Raw genomic sequence first — 18,461 nt, forward strand, 5'->3', positions numbered from 1 at the left:
TCGTTGCATGAACTAATTCTAAATAATATTCTAGTATCCAAGTAGTTACCTCCTGCTGCAGCTTCTCCTTCAGCCTTCGTTCAGCCTTTGCTGTGTGGATACTTCCAGCAGCACTGGTTCCCGAAACACTTTTGATGACTCTGGATGAAAATATATACTGCTTATGTAAACTGCTTCTGACATGTTATTTACAAATTCTGATATATCCAATCTAAATTCAGAAGCATTTTTTGACAAATATTTTATAAAGAAAGGGCGTGAGGAGAACACATCCAAAAACATAGTTTTCTTGTAACCATTGGAAAATTGTGGTACCAAGAAATACCTACACGAAGCTAAAGAGAACATATGCGTACCGAATACAGACTGCATGCACACAAACAGAGCAATCAATTACTTAACCAAATAGGAGCCATCACATTTGGAGACAGAGTGCTGTAGCAAAGATTATGTTTCTTGAAGAAGGGTTAGTGGAGGAAGGGAAAAGTATCAAAGCTGAGATGAATTATACGAGAGGTATGATGAAACTAAGAACCATAAGCAACAGTAGTCACAGGAAAACCACAGCAAAACAAAACAAAAATGAACTGTAAACAAGTATGGGAACACAACATGGTTGATAACATAGCTGGGACAGAAAAGACTAAGGATAGAAAATAGATGTGAGACTAGATGAAATGTAGGGAAAAAGAAAAGTATCAAAGGTATACTGAATCAAATTCTAAAATCAGTTATGACTATATTTTCCCTTTTTACAAAATTCTGCTAGGCCTTGATGCTTTGCAAGTCAGCACGTCAATGAAGATAGTATATCAAGACAATATGCACAGGTGACAGGAGAACTGATCAAGTATGCCACATTGCAGCAATCAATTCCACGGGTAAGCAAAACTTAGGATGATAACCCATATGTTAGAAAGAGCTTCTCACAATTACATATCTAATTATTTAGTGGCATTGCACCTGATTTACATGAACACCTTATTCCAGTAAAAGTAGTTACATGCAGGTTAAAATTAACTAAAAGTGCTTATGAAAATCAAGTCACAGTTACCTAACAAACAAAATACCCGGCACTATTTTTCAGTTCCCATTTCCTGGGTCTCTCATATCAATACCCATAATTTAATTGAATACAAATAGCACTTTTGTAATTTGGAGAATGGTACATTTTGCACTTTATGAGCACAAGCATGAGGAAAGTAATATCAGTTTCTGTGTCATCTTGTTGGTTTCTAAAAACATGTTATCCACAGATCATCAAACAAAGTGTTTCCTTTTGACCACTGTTTCCATTTTAGTCTCCTCAACAGCATTTATCAATCTAAACATTTTACTTCACTCGATTTGTTCCAAACTGATGTTAATTTTTCCATTCCCATGCAAATTCAATTCACTAAAACCATATTACACACTGCTGAAGATTTTTTATTTTATTTTTATTTTTTTTTTTTTTTTAAAGGAAAAAAGAGGAAAAGGTGGCGGGGGGGGGGATAGAGAGAGAGAGAGAGAGAGAGAGAGAGAGAGAGAGAGAGAGAGAGAGGAGGGGGGGGACAAAATTGCTTTCTTTCTCATCTCTCCAATATGTGTGCTACTATTTTACGTTCCACAGTAGTGTGCATTACCCCTGATTTTGTTACTTTTTGTTGGGGTTTAGCCTTTCCTCTTTCAACAACATACTAATCCATGATCATTCATTGGATAACAAGGGTGTTTTTGCGGACACACAAGTTGCCGAAGTGGTGTCCAACTGAAAGACTTGCACCAGGCCCAATGAGCCACATGAAATTACAATATAACCCTGCTTTTACATTCCCAGAATTAACGTTTTCCCACCGTTTACAATATTTTTTGTTGGTCTCATCAAATTTCATATGCCCATGATGTTAATTTGTACCCAATTTTGCGTCAACATATTTATCATTTCCGGACACATACATACACACAAAATTCTAGCTTTCGCAACCAATGGTTGCTTCGTCAGGAAAGAGGGAAGGAGAGGGCAAGACGAAAGGATGTGGGTTTTAAGGGAGAGGGTAAGGAGTCATTCCAATCCCGGGAGCGGAAAGACTTACCTTAGGGGGAAAAAAGGACAGGTATACACTCGCGCACACACACACATATCCATCCGCACATACATAGACACAAGCAGACATTTGTAAAGGCAAAGAGTTTGGGCAGAGATGTCAGTCGAGGTGGAAGTAAAGAGGCAAAGATGTTGTTGAAAGACAGGTGAGGTATGAGCGGCGGCAACTTGAAATTAGAAATTAGCGGAGGTTGAGGCCTGGCGGATAATGAGAAGAGAGGATATACTGAAGGGCAAGTTCCCATCCCCGGAGTTCTGACACGTTGGTGTTAGTGGGAAGTATCCAGATAACCCGGACGGTGTAACACTGTGCCAAGATGTGCTGGCCGTGCACCAAGGCATGTTTTGCTACAGGGTGATCCTCATTACCAACAAACACTGTCTGCCTGTGTCCATTCATACGAATGGACAGTTTGTTGCTTGTCATTCCCACATAGAATGCATCACAGTGTAGGCAGGTCAGTTGGTAAATCACGTGGGTGCTTTCACACGTGGCTCTGCCTTTGATCGTGTACACCTTCCGGGTTACAGGACTGGAGTAGGTGGTGGTGGGAGGGTGCATTGGACAGGTTTTACACCGGGGTCGGTTACAAGGGTAGGAGCCAGAGGGTAAGGAAGGTGGTTTGGGGATTTCATAGGGATGAACTAACAGGTTATGAAGGTTAGGTGGACGGCGGAAAGACACTCTTGGTGGAGTGGGGAGGATTTCATGAAGGATGGTTCTCATTTCAGGGCAGGATTTGAGGAAGTCGTATCCCTGCTGGAGAGCCACATTCAGAGTCTGATCCAGTCCCGGAAAGTATGCTGTCACAAGTGGGGCACTTTTGTGGTTCTTCTGTGGGAGGTTCTGGGTTTGAGGGGATGAGGAAGTGGCTCTGGTTATTTGCTTCTGTACCAGGTCGGGAGGGTAGTTGTGGGATGTGAAAGCTGTTTTCAGGTTGTTGGTGTAATGGTTCAGGGATTCCGGACTGGAGCAGATTCATTTGCCACGAAGGCCTAGGCTATAGGGAAGGGACCGTTTGATGTGGAATGGGTGGCAGCTGTCGCAATGGAGGTACTGTTGCTTGTTGGTGGGTTTGATGTGGACGGACGTGTGAAGCTGGCCATTGGACAGATGGAGGTCAACGTCAAGGAAAGTGGCATGGGATTTGGAGTAGGACCAGGTGAATCTGATGGAACCAAAGGAGTTGAGGTTGGAGAGGAAATTCTGGAGTTGTTCTTCACTGTGAGTCCAGATCATGAAGATGTCATCAATAACTACATCTACATCTACATTGATACTCCGCAAGCCACCCAACGGTGTGTGGCGGAGGGCACTTTACGTGCCACTGTCATTACCTCCCTTTCCTGTTCCAGTCGCGTATGGTTCGCGGGAAGAACGACTGTCTGAAAGCCTCCGTGCGCGCTCTAATCTCTCTAATTTTACATTCGTGATCTCCTCGGGAAGTATAAGTAGGGGGAAGCAATATATTCGATACCTCATCCAGAAACGCACCCTCTCGAAACCTGGCGAGCAAGCTACACCGCGATGCAGAGCGCCTCTCTTGCAGAGTCTGCCACTTGAGTTTATTAAACATCTCCGTAACGCTATCACGGTTACCAAATAACCCAGTGACGAAACGCGCCGCTCTTCTTTGGATCTTCTCTATCTCCTCCGTCAACCCGACCTGGTACGGATCCCACACTGATGAGCAATACTCAAGTATAGGTCGAACGAGTGTTTTGTAAGCCACCTCCTTTGTTGATGGACTACATTTTCTAAGCACTCTCCCAATGAATCTCAACCTGGTACCCGCCTTACCAACAAACTTTGGGTTGACAGGCCTGGGTAACCAAGAAGGCTTCCTCTAAGCGACCCATGAATAGGTTGACGTACGAGGGGGCCATCCTGGTACCCATGGCTGTTCCCTTTAATTGTTGGTATGTCTGGCCTTCAAAAGTGAAGAAGTTGTGGGTCAGGATGAAACTGGCTAAGGTAATGAGGAAAGAGGTTTTAGGTAGGGTGGCAGGTGATCGGCGTGAAAGGAAGTGCTCCATCGCAGCGAGGCCCTGGACATGCGGAATATTTGTGTATAAGGAAGTGGCATCAATGGTTACAAGGATGGTTTCCGGGGGTAATAGATTGGGTAAGGATTCCAGGGGTTCGAGAAAGTGGTTGGTGTCTTTGATGAAGGATGGGAGACTGCATGTAATGGGTTGAAGGTGTTGATCTACGTAGGTAGAGATACGTTCTGTGGGGGCTTGGTAACCAGCTACAATGGCGCGGCCAGGATGATTGGGTTTGTGAATCTTAGGAAGAAGGTAGAAGGTAGGGGTGCAGGGTGTCAGTGGGGTCAGGAGGTTGATGGAGTCAGGGGAAAGGTTTTGTAGGGGGCCTAAGGTTCTGAGGTTTCCTTGAAGCTCCGCCTGGACATCAGGAATGGGATTACCTTGACAATCTTTGTATGTGGTGTTGTCTGAAAGCTGACACAGTCCCTCAGCCACATACTCCCGACGATCAAGTACCACAGTCATGGAACCCTTGTCCGCCAGAAGAATGACGACGGATCGGTCAGCCTTCAGATCACGGATAGCTTGGGCTTCAGCAGTGGTGATGTTGGGAGTAGGATTAAGGTTTTTTTAAGAAGGATTGAGAAGCAAGGCTGGAAGTCAGAAATTCCTGGAAGGTTTGGAGAGGGCGATTTTGAGGAAGAGGAGGTGGGTCCCGCTGTGACGGAGGACGGAACTGTTCCAGGCAAGGTTAAATTTGGATAGTGTCTTGGGGAGTTGGATCATTAGGATTTCTTCGTGGCAAAGTGATATTTCCAGCAGAGAGTACGAGTGTAGGACAGTAAAGCCTACGTAGATCAACAGCTTCAACCCATTACATGCAGTCTCCCATCCTTCATCAAAGACACCAACCACTTTCTCGAACGCCTGGAATCCTTACCCAATCTATTACCCCCGGAAACCATCCTTGTAACCATTGATGCCACTTCCTTATACAGAAATATTTCGCATGTCCAGGGCCTCACTGCGATGGAGCACTTCCTTTCACGCCAATCACCTGCCACCCTACCTAAAACCTCTTTCCTCATTACCTTAGCCAGTTTCATCCTGACCCACAACTACTTCACTTTTGAAGGCCAGACATACCAACAATTAAAGGGAACAGCCATGGGTACCAGGATGGCCCCCTCGTACGCCAACCTATTCATGGGTCGCTTAGAGGAAGCCATCTTCGTTACCCAGGCCTGCCAACCCAAAGTTTGGTACAGATTTATTGATGTCATCTTCATGATCTGGACTCACAGTGAAGAACAACTCCAGAATTTCCTCTCCAACCTCAACTCCTTTGGTTCCATCAGATTCACCTGGTCCTACTCCAAATCCCATGCCACTTTCCTTGACGTTGACCTCCATCTGTCCAATGGCCAGCTTCACACGTCCGTCCACATCAAACCCACCAACAAGCAACAGTACCTCCATTATGACAGCTGCCACCCATTCCACATCAAATGGTCCCTTCCCTACAGCCTAGATCTTCGTGGCAAATGAATCAGAAGAACCACAAAAGTGCCCCACTTGTGACAGCATACTTTCCGGGACTGGATCAGACTCTGAATGTGGCTCTCCAGCAGGGATACGACTTCCTCAAATCCTGCCCTAAAATTAGATCCATCCTTCATGAAATCCTCCCCACTCCACCAAGAGTGTCTTTCCGCCGTCCACCTAACCTTCATAACCTCTTAGTTCATCCCTATGAAATCCCCAAACCACCTTCCTTACCCTCTGGCTCCTACCCTTGTAACCGCCCCCGGTGTAAAAACCTGTCCAATGCTCCCTCCCACCACCACCTACTCCAGTCCTGTAACCCGGAAGGTGTACACGATCAAAGGCAGAGCCACGTGTGAAAGCACCCACGTGATTTACCAACTGACCTGCCTACACTGTGATGCATTCTATGTGGGAATGACAAGCAACAAACTGTCCATTCGTATGAATGGACACAGGCAGACAGTGTTTGTTGGTAATGAGGATCACCCTGTAGCAAAACATGCCTTGGTGCACGGCCAGCACATCTTGGCACAGTGTTACACCGTCCGGGTTATCTGGATACTTCCCACTAACACCAACGTGTCAGAACTCCGGGGATGGGAACTTGCCCTTCAGTATATCCTCTCTTCTTGTTATCCGCCAGGCCTCAACCTCCGCTAATTTCAAGTTGCCGCCGCTCATACCTCACCTGTCTTTCAACAACATCTTTGCCTCTTTACTTCCGCCTCGACTGACATCTCTGCCCAAACTCTTTGCCTTTACCAATGTCTGCTTGTGTCTGTGTATGTGCGGATGGATGTGTGTGTTTGTGTGTGTGCGCGAGTGTATACCTGTCCTTTTTCCCCCTAACGTAAGTCTTTCCGCTCCCGGGATTGGAATGACTCCTTACCCTCTCCCTTAAAACCCACATCCTTTCGTCTTTCCCTCTCCTTCCCTCGTTCCTGACGAAGCAACCATTGGTTGCGAAAGCAAGAATTTTGTGTGTATGTATGTGTCTGTTTGTGTTTGTATCGACCTGCCAGCGCTTTCGTACGGTAAGTCATATCATCTTTGTTTTTAAATATATTTTTCCTGCGTGGAATGTTTCCCTATTATATTCATATTTATCATTTCCCAGTGATTTAAGCTAAAAAAAATGTTTGTGGAGAAAAAATGATACTGGCACGATGCTGGCCATCCCGTAGTGTTTACAAACATTATGTGGTTAAGTTTCTCGATACCAATGCACTCAACTCAGCGGATTTGAACTGGTAAACGTGTAAAGTTTGAACAATTTGTGGCCCATCTGCTGCCACTGCCAAGCTCTACCTCGTGTGTTCACTGATGGCAATAACTAGGCTCATTCGAGTGAACATATTGTGACCAATCACAATCATTTCCAAACTGTCTCTACTGCGCAAATGCAGTTTCATGGTTGTTGTGATCATCGTGACACCTTTTGTCAAACCATATTTAGCGTGTTTCAGTGTATGGCCACATGGAGCACTAGCTGACACCATGATTCACTTTTCGATGCTCAAATGTTTTTAGTTAAAACACAGTGCGGCTTACGTGTTTTATTCATGCTGAGCAAACTGTGTTTCAAAAATTTATTCTCATTGTCAAGTGCAATATTTACGTATGTATTTTTTGTGATGTTACACAAACAAACAATGTTAGTGATAGTTTGTGTGTGTGTGTGTGTGTGTGTGTGTGTGTGTTTGTGTGTCATGCTAAGTGTGAAAAAATACATAACTAGTGCAGTATTTCATTATTTAAATAATGAATGACAGTTTTTGGCTTTCAAAAACATCAATTATGACATGTGAAATTGAGTCAAACATTCCTACCTCCCAGACAGTTATAAGTCCCAATTACATCAGCGGTTTTTATTACATAATAAACCTTCATTAGATAATAAACATGTCCCTGAAAGTCTTTTGATGCCTGTTATCTACATATATGATACAGAATGTGCACGGGGGTATCCTATATGTAACTTTTACAGTATAAAACATTATTTCCCAAAACTTACATTTTCCTGCATTTTACACCATTTTTTAGAAGTCCCTTGAAAAGCGTAAAAGGGAGGGGGGTATTCACTGTATTTCGAAAATGTGCAACTACCACTGAAGAGTGCATGATACTTATTAGACAATGTCGTGTCAATGTCTATGATATGAGGGCAAAACTATGACTTGCAGATTTTTTGTTTGTAACCTTTTTTCTCTCCACGCAGATCTAGCACAATAATGGAAAAATTTTTCGGTGGAGGCTCATCAATCTGTTTACCTTCCAAGATTTTGAGCAAGATGAATGCAGGAAAATGTAAAAGCAGTGTACGAAGGTACAGTCCTCTCCCTGGAATATTGTGGCCATGTGAAAATGTTACAAGCAGTATTACATACAGGAAAAATTACATAAGGAATGACAATTATCTGCAATTCTCCTCTGTAGGACAATCAGTGTCTTGAAATGTTATTTTAATATAATAAAGTAAGAGAATAAAGGGAATTTATGAACAGCCTATGTAGTAATACTTTGGTTCAATTTTAATAACTAGGTAAGTGGTGAATGTAATAGTTACATTGTTAGTAGTATTAGAGTTAAAAGGACAATTATCTGAGGAATTGTAGCATATCTTCAGTTATGTAATTGTTTAATACCTAACACTGAAACATTCAATTTCAAATAAAAGGTCATTACTACAAGCATTCTTCTATATCACCTACTGATGAACTAAAATGTATTTCTCACCTCTCCTGTAAGGCATCATCAAAATCATCATCATCTCCATCATCCAGCTGTGTCCAGCTCTTAAGTTCATGTCTTGATAAGGATGCAATTTTCTTCTCTGTGAAGTGGAGAAAACATCTTTTCTTAGAAGCTTTAACTGCATAATAATTTTATTTGCATTTATATCTAATCTGCTACATTGTCAACATTGAACTCTAATACCCATGCTTTCCACCATTCACGTACTTATTTTTCTTCCTTCTTTTCTCTTCTTCCTTACTTCCTTCCTTCCATCTTGGTAATTTGGCAGGAAATATAGCCAACATCATGCAGTCATTATTACACATTTTTTAGCAAAATACAGTCACTTGCTTTGTTGGTAACATGTTTAAGAAAATAGATATGGTGGGAAAATTAGATTCCAATGTTACGCCGAGGCCATTAGCAATAGACGACAAATATTGATCAGGTCAGGAGCAGGCAATAATTCAGTTGAAACCTTTATTACAGAAACATCACAACACTCACCGGAAACAATTCGGGACGACAATAACAAACTTTAATCTGGATGGTTGAAAAAGAATCTGAACCCAGTTCCTCCAGAATATGTATCTACAGTATTGTTTCAGTATGTTCAAATCAGACTAATATGGGGAAGGAAATTGGTCACGAATCTGTTTAGGGAATCACTCGACCAGTCTGCTCTAGTGCATTAGAGATCATACGGATAAATATCAGGATGGGAAGTTTTGAATGCTGCTACTGTTCAATATAAATCCAGTTCTTAATTTCTGCATCTTGCTCAATAAAAATAATTGAAGGCACATCTTTCCACTCATTATCATACTTGTTCTTTCATCATTTATTACAAATAGTACTATGTGCAAGAAAAATTATGGAAGGAATGATCATTATTTACATTTCTGCTTTGTAGCAAAAACAGAGACCTGAACTGCTGTATTACAAGAAGAAAGTGCCCGAATAAAGCAAATTTATAAACAGCTACCTACATGAATGGAATTACTCTGCAATGAGAATTAAACAGCTTTCAGATTTTGGTGGATATGTTGTAGTGCTAGTTCCCACCCGCCGTTTTCTTAGAAACTGGTATTAGGGGAAGTATCCAGATGGTACGTGTGGTGAAACAGGCACCAAGATCATGATCGCCATGTTGTAGAGCATGCTCTGCAACAGGATACTGTGTGTTTCTAGTATACACCTTCTGCTTATACCCATTCATCCTAATTGATAATTTGGTGGTAGTAACGCTGATGTAAAAGGCCAAACGGTGTTTACATAACAGCTGGTACATGACGTGTCATTTCACAGGTGGCTCTCCTTTTGATAGTATATGTTTTGCCAGTTATAGGGCTGATATATATAGTGGCAGGAGAGTGCATATGGCAAGTCTTGCAGGGGGGACAGTCACAGGGGTAGGAGCCATAGGTAAGAGAGATGCGTGCAGATGGAGCATAGGGTCTGACTAGAATTTTGCGGAGATTGGAAAGGTGATGAAAAGTTATTCTACAGTGCGTTTAAAATTAGTTGCGACTTTTGAGAAAAGAAGCAGATTTTAACATGGCAACAAGAGAAGTTACGTATTACTCAAAATTCAACATAGGCCTTCGTGAAACCATCTCTCCTCAACTCTATGACAACTTGAGACCTGTCCTGTGGTGCAACACTTGAAATGGCTTCTTTTTTCAGCATTTTATTCTCACTGAGCGTATTCTCAACCGGATTTAAATTAGTGTGATACGGACGAAACCTGATTGAACTATGCCCTTCAACATCAGCCAGTTTGTCGACCTGGTACTGTGGAAGTTCCATTAACTTCACCTTATACATGCTACGTTCAACTTTATCCAGTGGAACACTTCTTTGTACCCAGAGCAAGATATACGCTTTCATCCACTGGATTGTTGTAGCTTTACCCATCACAACAGATTGGTATGGCGCAATGTTAATTAATATTGTCGAATTCAGAGGAATATTTTGTGGCAGAACATTATTTTCAAAGCCATTGAATGTGTCCTCAAGATCCATGTTCATTGTAAATATAGCATTTCCAGATGTGGTGCACTGTTTTTATTAATACAAATCCAACACAATACAATTGGTCACAATACCTGATGATGGATGGCATAACACTTCAGTGCCAGAAAACAGCACACACCAATGAGAGATTATGAACTTAGAAGCATCTATTGCATGACGCCACATGGTAGTAGGTATCCACGGTGTGGTAACAGAGGCGCTTTACCAACCGAAGTGCTAGTGGTGGACTAGGGAAAGCCTGCTTGCCATTGGTGTTACCTGGGCAATGGCGTCACAACCCCTCCACTGAGTGAAACGTCAAAAGTAGCAACTAATTTTAAATGCACTATAGGTGTGGTGGGCAAACTCTCAGACAGGAAGGATTTCATTTCACGGCATGACTTTAGGAAGTCATGGCCTTGTCAAAGTAGCTGATTAATACATTCCAGACCAGTGGTGCACTCCAAAGTTGTTTCTTGGAGTGATCAGCAGTACCAGGGTTGGATGTGATGACCCGGGAAATCTGGTTTTGAACTCGTGTGGTGGCATAATTACGTCCTGGGAAGGCTGAGATGAGAATGATGGTGTATTGCTGTAAAGAGTATGTACCTAAACAAATATGTTTGCCTTGTATGCTAAGGCTGTATGGGAGGGAATGTTTGATATGGAAAGGTTGGCAACTGTCAAAATGTAAGTACTGTTGTCTGTTGGTAGGTTTAATGTGGACGGAAGTGTGTAGCTGACCTTTGGTGAGAATAAAAGCGACATCAAGAAAAGTGACATGGGATTCAGAATAGGACCATATGAAATTTAATTGGGAAAATATAGTTAGAGCTTCCAGAATTTTAAGAGGTTAGCCTCACCATGAGTCCATATGGCAAAGATGTCATCAATTTATCTAAACCAAACCAGGGGCCAAAAAGGCTTATGGATCCCACAAAAGCCCCCTCCAGGCGACCCACGAAAAGACTGGCATAGGAAGGCACCATCCTAGTTCCAATGGCCATACCCCTGATCTGTTTGTGTGTCTGCCCATCAAAGTTGAAGTAGTTGTTGGTAAGTAAAAAGCTGATTAAGGTGAGTAGGAACAATGTCATAGTTTTGGAATCAGGTGGGCACTGACTGAGGAAATGTTCAGCAGCAGACAGACCATGTACATGGGGGACATTGGTATAGAGGGAGGATAATCAATAGTGGCAAGCAAGGTGTGTGGTGGGAGTAGGATGGGCACGGATTTTAAATGATCTACGAAATGGCTGGTATCTTTGATAAAGGAGGGAAGTATTTGTAATTTGGGTTGGAGGTGCTGATCAACTGACGCAGATATACGTTTGGTGGGTGCTTTGAAGCCAGCAACTATAGGACAACCAGGACGATTGCGTTTGTGGGTCTTAGGAAGAAGGAAAAATGAGGGGGTGCATGTTTTGGGTGGGGTAAGAAATTCAATAACATGTCCTCAGTTCTCATCACCCACCTGGCCTTAATTTACGTTAATTTCTTCCGCCTCAGCATTTCTTCATGTCTTACCCATCTACTTTTTACCACCCCTCCCTCTCCCACCTCCGCTTATGTACAACGCACTTAGCTTTCAACTCTTATTAACTCATGCATGATGTTTAAGCAGTAATCTCTGGATTGCATATTACCCTATCTTCCACCTTTATGCTCTCAGGTTTTCGAATCTCATCCAATGCAGTCCACAGCAATCAGTATTTCCTTCTCATCCCGTCCAGTAAGTCTCCCCTGACCCACAGTTCTGGGTGACTTTCCCGAAATCTACCCCTTTTCCTAGACCTCTACTGTCCTTTTCCTTCACCCCTCTCCCTTCCCCTTCAACCTCTCTGCCTGGAAAAGGAGCCACTGCCTGTGAAAGATTGCCTAATTAGAACCTTCTTTTATGTGCGTGTTCTGCCGCTGCTTGGTCAGTAGATTTTTTATCTATCCAATTAAATTAAATTATTGGCTGTGTTTCATATGAAAATACATGTGGTTTTGCAGGCATTGTCTGAAAACAGGTACTGTAGAAGTATTGTGAAGATCGATGCAGCCATCTGTCCCGAGAAGAAGATCGGCTGAGGTGTTCATTACAATGAATATGTTAAGTGAAGTGTCAAAGAACAACATCTCTCGAAAGAAACATGCTCTGCTTGTTGCAACTTCAATGATGTTTGAACTGTCACTATAAAATTTAGTCAGAGAGCAGTGCAATATCCTGTTTATAAGTAACAGAAATCAAATGCCTATTCAAAATGCGTCATTTAGTATTTCCTATGCTCGCTCTAAATGATTCTGTCTCAATGTTCAGATAATATCTTTCATTCTACTAGTCTTTGTATCCCAGTACTGATCCATTTGAACTACTGCTCTTATTTTGGTGACTATGTTGAAGGGAAGATAATAATTTTACTTAGTCTGACTAGTACATTTTGGTGGCCAATTTGCATCAATGAAACTATCACATAGGTTTTACAGATTTTCTCAATGTGGATGGAAAGAAATTTTATTGGTCAAATCGTAAGAACTGTTTTGTAAATTCTTAGAGATATGTGGAGAAGGGGACTGAAATTAATCACTAACAACAAACAATGCAAAGATAAATCAGAAACTTTGATCATAATATGTTTTTGCTCTAAGATCAGTTTTGGTCGTTGCCCCAGAATTAAAAAAAAATGAATCTTTTCTTTTGTACTGGCAAATAATACACAACTGAAATGTTTGCATCGCAAAAGCACATCTTTTTAATTATATACAACTTTGTGCTCAACATACAAAATGTGTAACTTATGTCAAATTTAGTATCAACATAAAATAAATGCACTGAGTGATTGATAATTTCATATCTTTAATGAAGGTATCAAACTTTCACCACTGCGAACTTCTCACTCCCATGTTTAAGTTTCATACCACATTTTTAATGTATTCTTATTTGTGGAATGAAAACTTCGAGATTTATCAACATGCTGCTTTATATATCCTTCACGGTCAAACTACCTGACACAGAAGTAGTAACTCTCAATTTTTATGTAATTTGTACCGACTGCTGTGCTCAACTATAGAGAAAATGCTATGCCTGCTCATACACTGAGATGTTACTGTTCGACATATAATCACAAGGATATGACCACATCCATTGTATGTAAACACCTATGTATATCTATGCGAGTATGCCATTACATCTAGTTTGCCTGTATAGATTTTTATTGTTTAATTTGGTCAACACAACAGTGCAGCATAAATAATTATTCTAACTGAACAGGTCATGTGGAAATACTTCGTCTTCCATAAATTTTACATGATCATCGTGACAAATTTCAAGGACGTGTTCGAAAATTTGTTGTGGGAATACATACAGCAACAGCAGAAAATCATCTTAACATTAAAATTATTGAGAAATTATTTACAAGTTAATTTTCACAATTCCTTCACTTATTCCACATGAACTACTCCCACTAGAACTGTAAAATGGAAAAAATGTATTAAATATGTCAGTACAGTATCAAAACTCCTCACAGAATGGAAATAATTTAATGAGTAGAGGTAATAACTCACTGCATAGTAGAGTCACTGAGTTGTTGAAAAGCACATAAATAAGACAGAGAGCTCTGCTAGTATTTGGATGAATCCTTTTTCAGAACTACACAGAAAACAAACTCACACACACATACCTGTATGGCTACACTGTTCTGACTGACTACATTGTGATATATTTTGTAGTTTTAATTTGTAGGCACATGAATGGAGCTTCATTATTTAAGCACTAATGATAGCTGCTTATCTACTGATAATGCACAAAAACAATAATGAGAAATTAGTAAATGTCTATATCTATTATTCAACAAAAATGATGATTAAACTATGATTACAGTACCTTCTTCTTGTTTCATTCGCTCTACCTCATCCTGGCTCAGGAAACTAAAGACCTTCTCTGTAAAAATGCAAAAAAGAAAAGAATAAATTTGTTAGTTTTAGCACAATTCATGTTTTATGAAAACAAATACAGCAGAAGACATTTTAAGGAAAGAAGGAAGGCAAGCAAAATAGAATTAACTTCTCATAAATGATTAGGCCATTTAAGACAGAGTACTGGCTCAGGAAAGGTGTGATGTGCCAAAGTAGGCTGAGTATTGTCACAAGAAAGACCATGACACCACACTCAATTACAGGTCAATAGTAAGTGATTAATTTTTTGCCAGTTAATTATATGTTTATGTATTTTTGTTTCATATGTTAACCTCAGAACTAAAACTGTGCAACACATGTGATTAGATGAGGAATAAGCAGCTCAAAGGAAGAAGCTCATGAGCAAAAGCATAGCAGAAAATCATTCTATCAGGAGATGCAAGGACAGCCACTCATTAAAAACTAAGTTATTGTTAATATCACTAAGAACACCACACTTTTGTTGATGGTAAATGGTTCCGTAGCATTATAGTATGAGATTAGCACCAGCTTCTATTCTCTTCTTGTTCAAACTATTTATCGTCCACGTTTCACCTCCATACATGGCTACACTCCATACAAACACTTTCAGAAACGACTTCCTGACACTTAAATCTATGCTCAATGTTAACAAATTTCTCTTCTTCAGAAACACTTTCCTTGCCATTGCCAGTCTACATTTTATATCTTCTCTACTTCGACCATCATCAGTTATTTTGCTCCCCAATTAGCAAAACTCCTTTACCACTTTAAGTGTCTCATTTCCTAATGTAATTCCCTCAGCATAACCCGACTTCATTCGACTACATTCCATTACCCTCGTTTTGCTTTTGTTGATGTTCATCTTATACCCTCCTTTCAAGACACTGTCCATTCCGTTCAACTGCTCTTCCAAGTCCTTTGCTGTCTCTGACAGAATTACAATGTCATCGACGAACCTCAAAGTTTTTATTTCTTCTCCACGGATTTTAATACCTACTCCAAATTTTTCTTTTGTTTCCTTTATTGCTTGCGCAATATACAGATTGAATAACATTGGGGAGAGGCTACAACCCTGCCTCACTCCCTTCCCAACCACTGCTTCCCTTTCATGTCCCTTGACTCTTACAACTGCCATCTGCTTTCTGTACAAATTGTAAATAGCCTTTCGCTCCCTGTATTTTACCCCTGCCATGGTCAGAATTTGAAAGAGTATTTCAGTCAACATTGTCAAAAGCTTTCTCTAAGTCTACAAATGCTAGAAACATAGGTTTGCCTTTCCTTAATCTTTCTTCTAAGATAAGTCGTAAGGTCAGTATTGCCTCACACCTTCCAATATTTCAATGGAATCCAAATTGATCTTCCTCGAGGTCGGCTTCTACCAGTTTTTCCATTCGTCTGTAAAGAATTTGCGTTAGTATTTTGCAGCCGTGGCTTATTAAACTGACAGTTCGGTAATTTCCACATCTGTCAACGCCTGCTTTCTTTGGGATTGGGATTATTATATTCTTCTTGAAGTCTGAGAGTATTTCGCCTGTCTCATACATTTTGCTCACCAGATGGTAGAGTTTTGTCAGGACTGGCTCTCCCAAGGCCGTCAGTAGTTCTAATGGAATGTTGTCTACTCCCGGGGCCTTGTTTCGACTCAAGTCTAATAAATAATAACAAATAATAATAAATCAGTCCTTGCACACACAGTTAACACCCACTGGCCTTGCATTAGGAAGATGGTCCACAACGAAAACCTATGTGAATCATTCACATCAGCCTTCCACAGAATATCCGTTTATGACTCAACAACACGTCCCATTTTTTAATAAACAACTGCTGGTACTATATGGGGCACATCAACCATGATAAATCTGTTCCATCCAGTATTCAGGATATACGAGACATGCAAAATACTCTCTAATTTCAAGAAGAATTTGATAAGCTCAATTCTAAAGAAAGTAGGTGTTGATAGGTGTGACTATTACCAGTATACCAGTTTCATAATCATGCTTGCAAAATGCTAATACAAATTATTCAAAAAATAATGGAAAAGCTAACAGAAGCTGACATTGGAGAAGATGAGTTTGGCTTCTGGAGAAATTTAGATGAACAAGATGCTATACTGACCCTATAATTTATCTTGGAGGATACATCAAAGAAAGGTTGACCTACATTCATTGAATTTGTAGATTTAGAGAAAACCTTTGATAATGTTGACTGAAATATACTCTTGGAAATTCTGATTGTAGCAGGAATACAATTCAGGGAGTACAAAGATATCTGCAACTTACACTGAAGAACACAATTGAGAAGCAGTAGTTAAGAAGGGAAAGAGAGACAGGGTTGTCGCCTACCACAGATTTTATTCAATCTATACATTGAACCAGCAGGACAGGTAACCAAGGAGGAATGTGGAAAAAAAATTAAAGTATAGAGAGCAGAAGCAAAAAATCAAAGTTTGGCAACAACATTGTAATTCTGTCAATAACATTGCAATTGTGTCAGGAAATCAAATGGCTTGAAAGATGAGTTTATTCAAATTGATAGCATCTTAGAAAGAAGTTACAATATGACATCAACGAAAGTAAAATACAATTATGAAATGTGGTTGAAGTAAATCAAGTAAAGATGGAATTAGATCAGAAACTGGGACATTGTAGTAGATAGGTTTAGCTATTTGAGAAGTAAAATAAATGAAGATGGAAGTAAAGAGGATACAAAATGCAAGCTGTCAATAGCAAGATAGGTTTTTCTGAGAAGAGGAATATGTTTACATCAAATATATAAAATCTTTTCTGGAAGTATTTCTCTAGTGTGTAAACTTACACATCAGTGAAATGGGGACAATTAATAGTACAGATGAGAGGAGAATAGATTTAAAAATGGTGCTACAGAAGAATGATGAAGATATGATGGTTAGATTGGGTAATTAACAAAGATCACTAAAATGAATCGAGGAGAAAGGAAATCCAGGGTACAACTTGACTAAACAAAGTGACTGACTGATAGGACACATTGTGATGCAAGTGACAGTATGGTTATGGAGAGAAAAGGGGACGAGGTAAAAATTGTAGAGGGTCACCACGGCTTGACTCCAGGAAGCTTGGTCAGGTTGATGTAGATTACAATGAGTATTCAGAGAGCTGCATCAAACCAGTCTTCAGACTGAACACCATCTCCACTTAGATCCATCAACAAGAAATGACAGCACATGATGATTTCTTTGGGTATATATGGAAATGTTCTCATTTGTCTATCTAATGTTTTTTTTCTTATACAATCCTATGCTCATCACCTTTCTCACATTGCCATATTTCCTTGAACATAACCACAATATTCTCATCCGTTCTCATTACCTTTTTCAAAATCCACGACATACATTAAAGCTTTCATTTCTCCATAGCACTGCTTTTTATTTTATAATCCAGGACATCCTCGTTTCTTACTTCTTTCCTTTTAATCTATTTTCATGATACCTCTTATAATTCTGTTCATCTAGCGTTACAATTAAATTTCCTTAATTCCCTTCTCACTTGTCACACTGTTTTTTGGGAGACAACAATATGCTGATTTATTTCTTACATACTGATGTTTTATTTACTTTCATATTTTAATTGCTTTTCTTCCAGTTCAACTGACAAAATGGTTACAACACACACCGTTAATATTTACATTCAATAATCAAATATCTTCCTGCTGGACAAAAACCATGCGTGATATGTCAATTATTTTTCAGTGTATAAATTACACTGTTCTATTGGGGGGGGGGGGGGGGGGGGGGGAATTACTGTCAGTTATTGCTCCCCCCTGCTCTCTCTCTCTCTCTCTCTCTCTCTCTCTCTCTCTCTCTCTCTCTCTCTCTCACACACACACACACACACACAGGATAACTTTCCATTGCGTAAAGAATACAGAAACATTGTCTGTAGAAAGGATAGACAATTTGAAGGCCAAAATTCCTCTTACTTTTTTTGTTCTGCTGACAGTTTAATCTATAACTAATATGATTGTTTTTTGTACATAGAAATAAGCTTTGGACTCTGCCTGTGACTGCAAATGGCAGACATGGGTGGCTGTTTTAAGTTGAACATAAAAGGATAGGTATAGCATTGCAGGCCAAGCCCAAAGCCAGAAAGGTGTCTCTTCGTCCACAGCAAATTTTACATGCATTTTATGA

General features: G+C 40.2%; 1 protein-coding gene across 10 annotated transcripts in view; it reads right to left on the reverse strand.

The window, feature by feature from the left end:
* Positions 1–18,461, reverse strand: part of LOC124611222 (protein lap4) — a 528,343-nt gene that overhangs the window by 50,792 nt on the left and 459,090 nt on the right. For all 10 annotated transcript variants that reach the window (XM_047140227.1, XM_047140228.1, XM_047140229.1 and 7 more), the window contains 3 exons: positions 14,244–14,300; positions 8,360–8,456; positions 50–140 (listed from right to left, as the gene is read on the reverse strand). In XM_047140227.1, the coding sequence (XP_046996183.1) occupies positions 50–140; positions 8,360–8,456; positions 14,244–14,300 (245 nt within the window). The remainder of the gene's footprint in view (positions 1–49; positions 141–8,359; positions 8,457–14,243; positions 14,301–18,461) is intronic.

The sequence above is a fragment of the Schistocerca americana genome, chromosome 1, assembly GCF_021461395.2.
Source record: "Schistocerca americana isolate TAMUIC-IGC-003095 chromosome 1, iqSchAmer2.1, whole genome shotgun sequence".
Taxonomy (NCBI): Eukaryota; Metazoa; Arthropoda; class Insecta; order Orthoptera; family Acrididae; genus Schistocerca; species Schistocerca americana.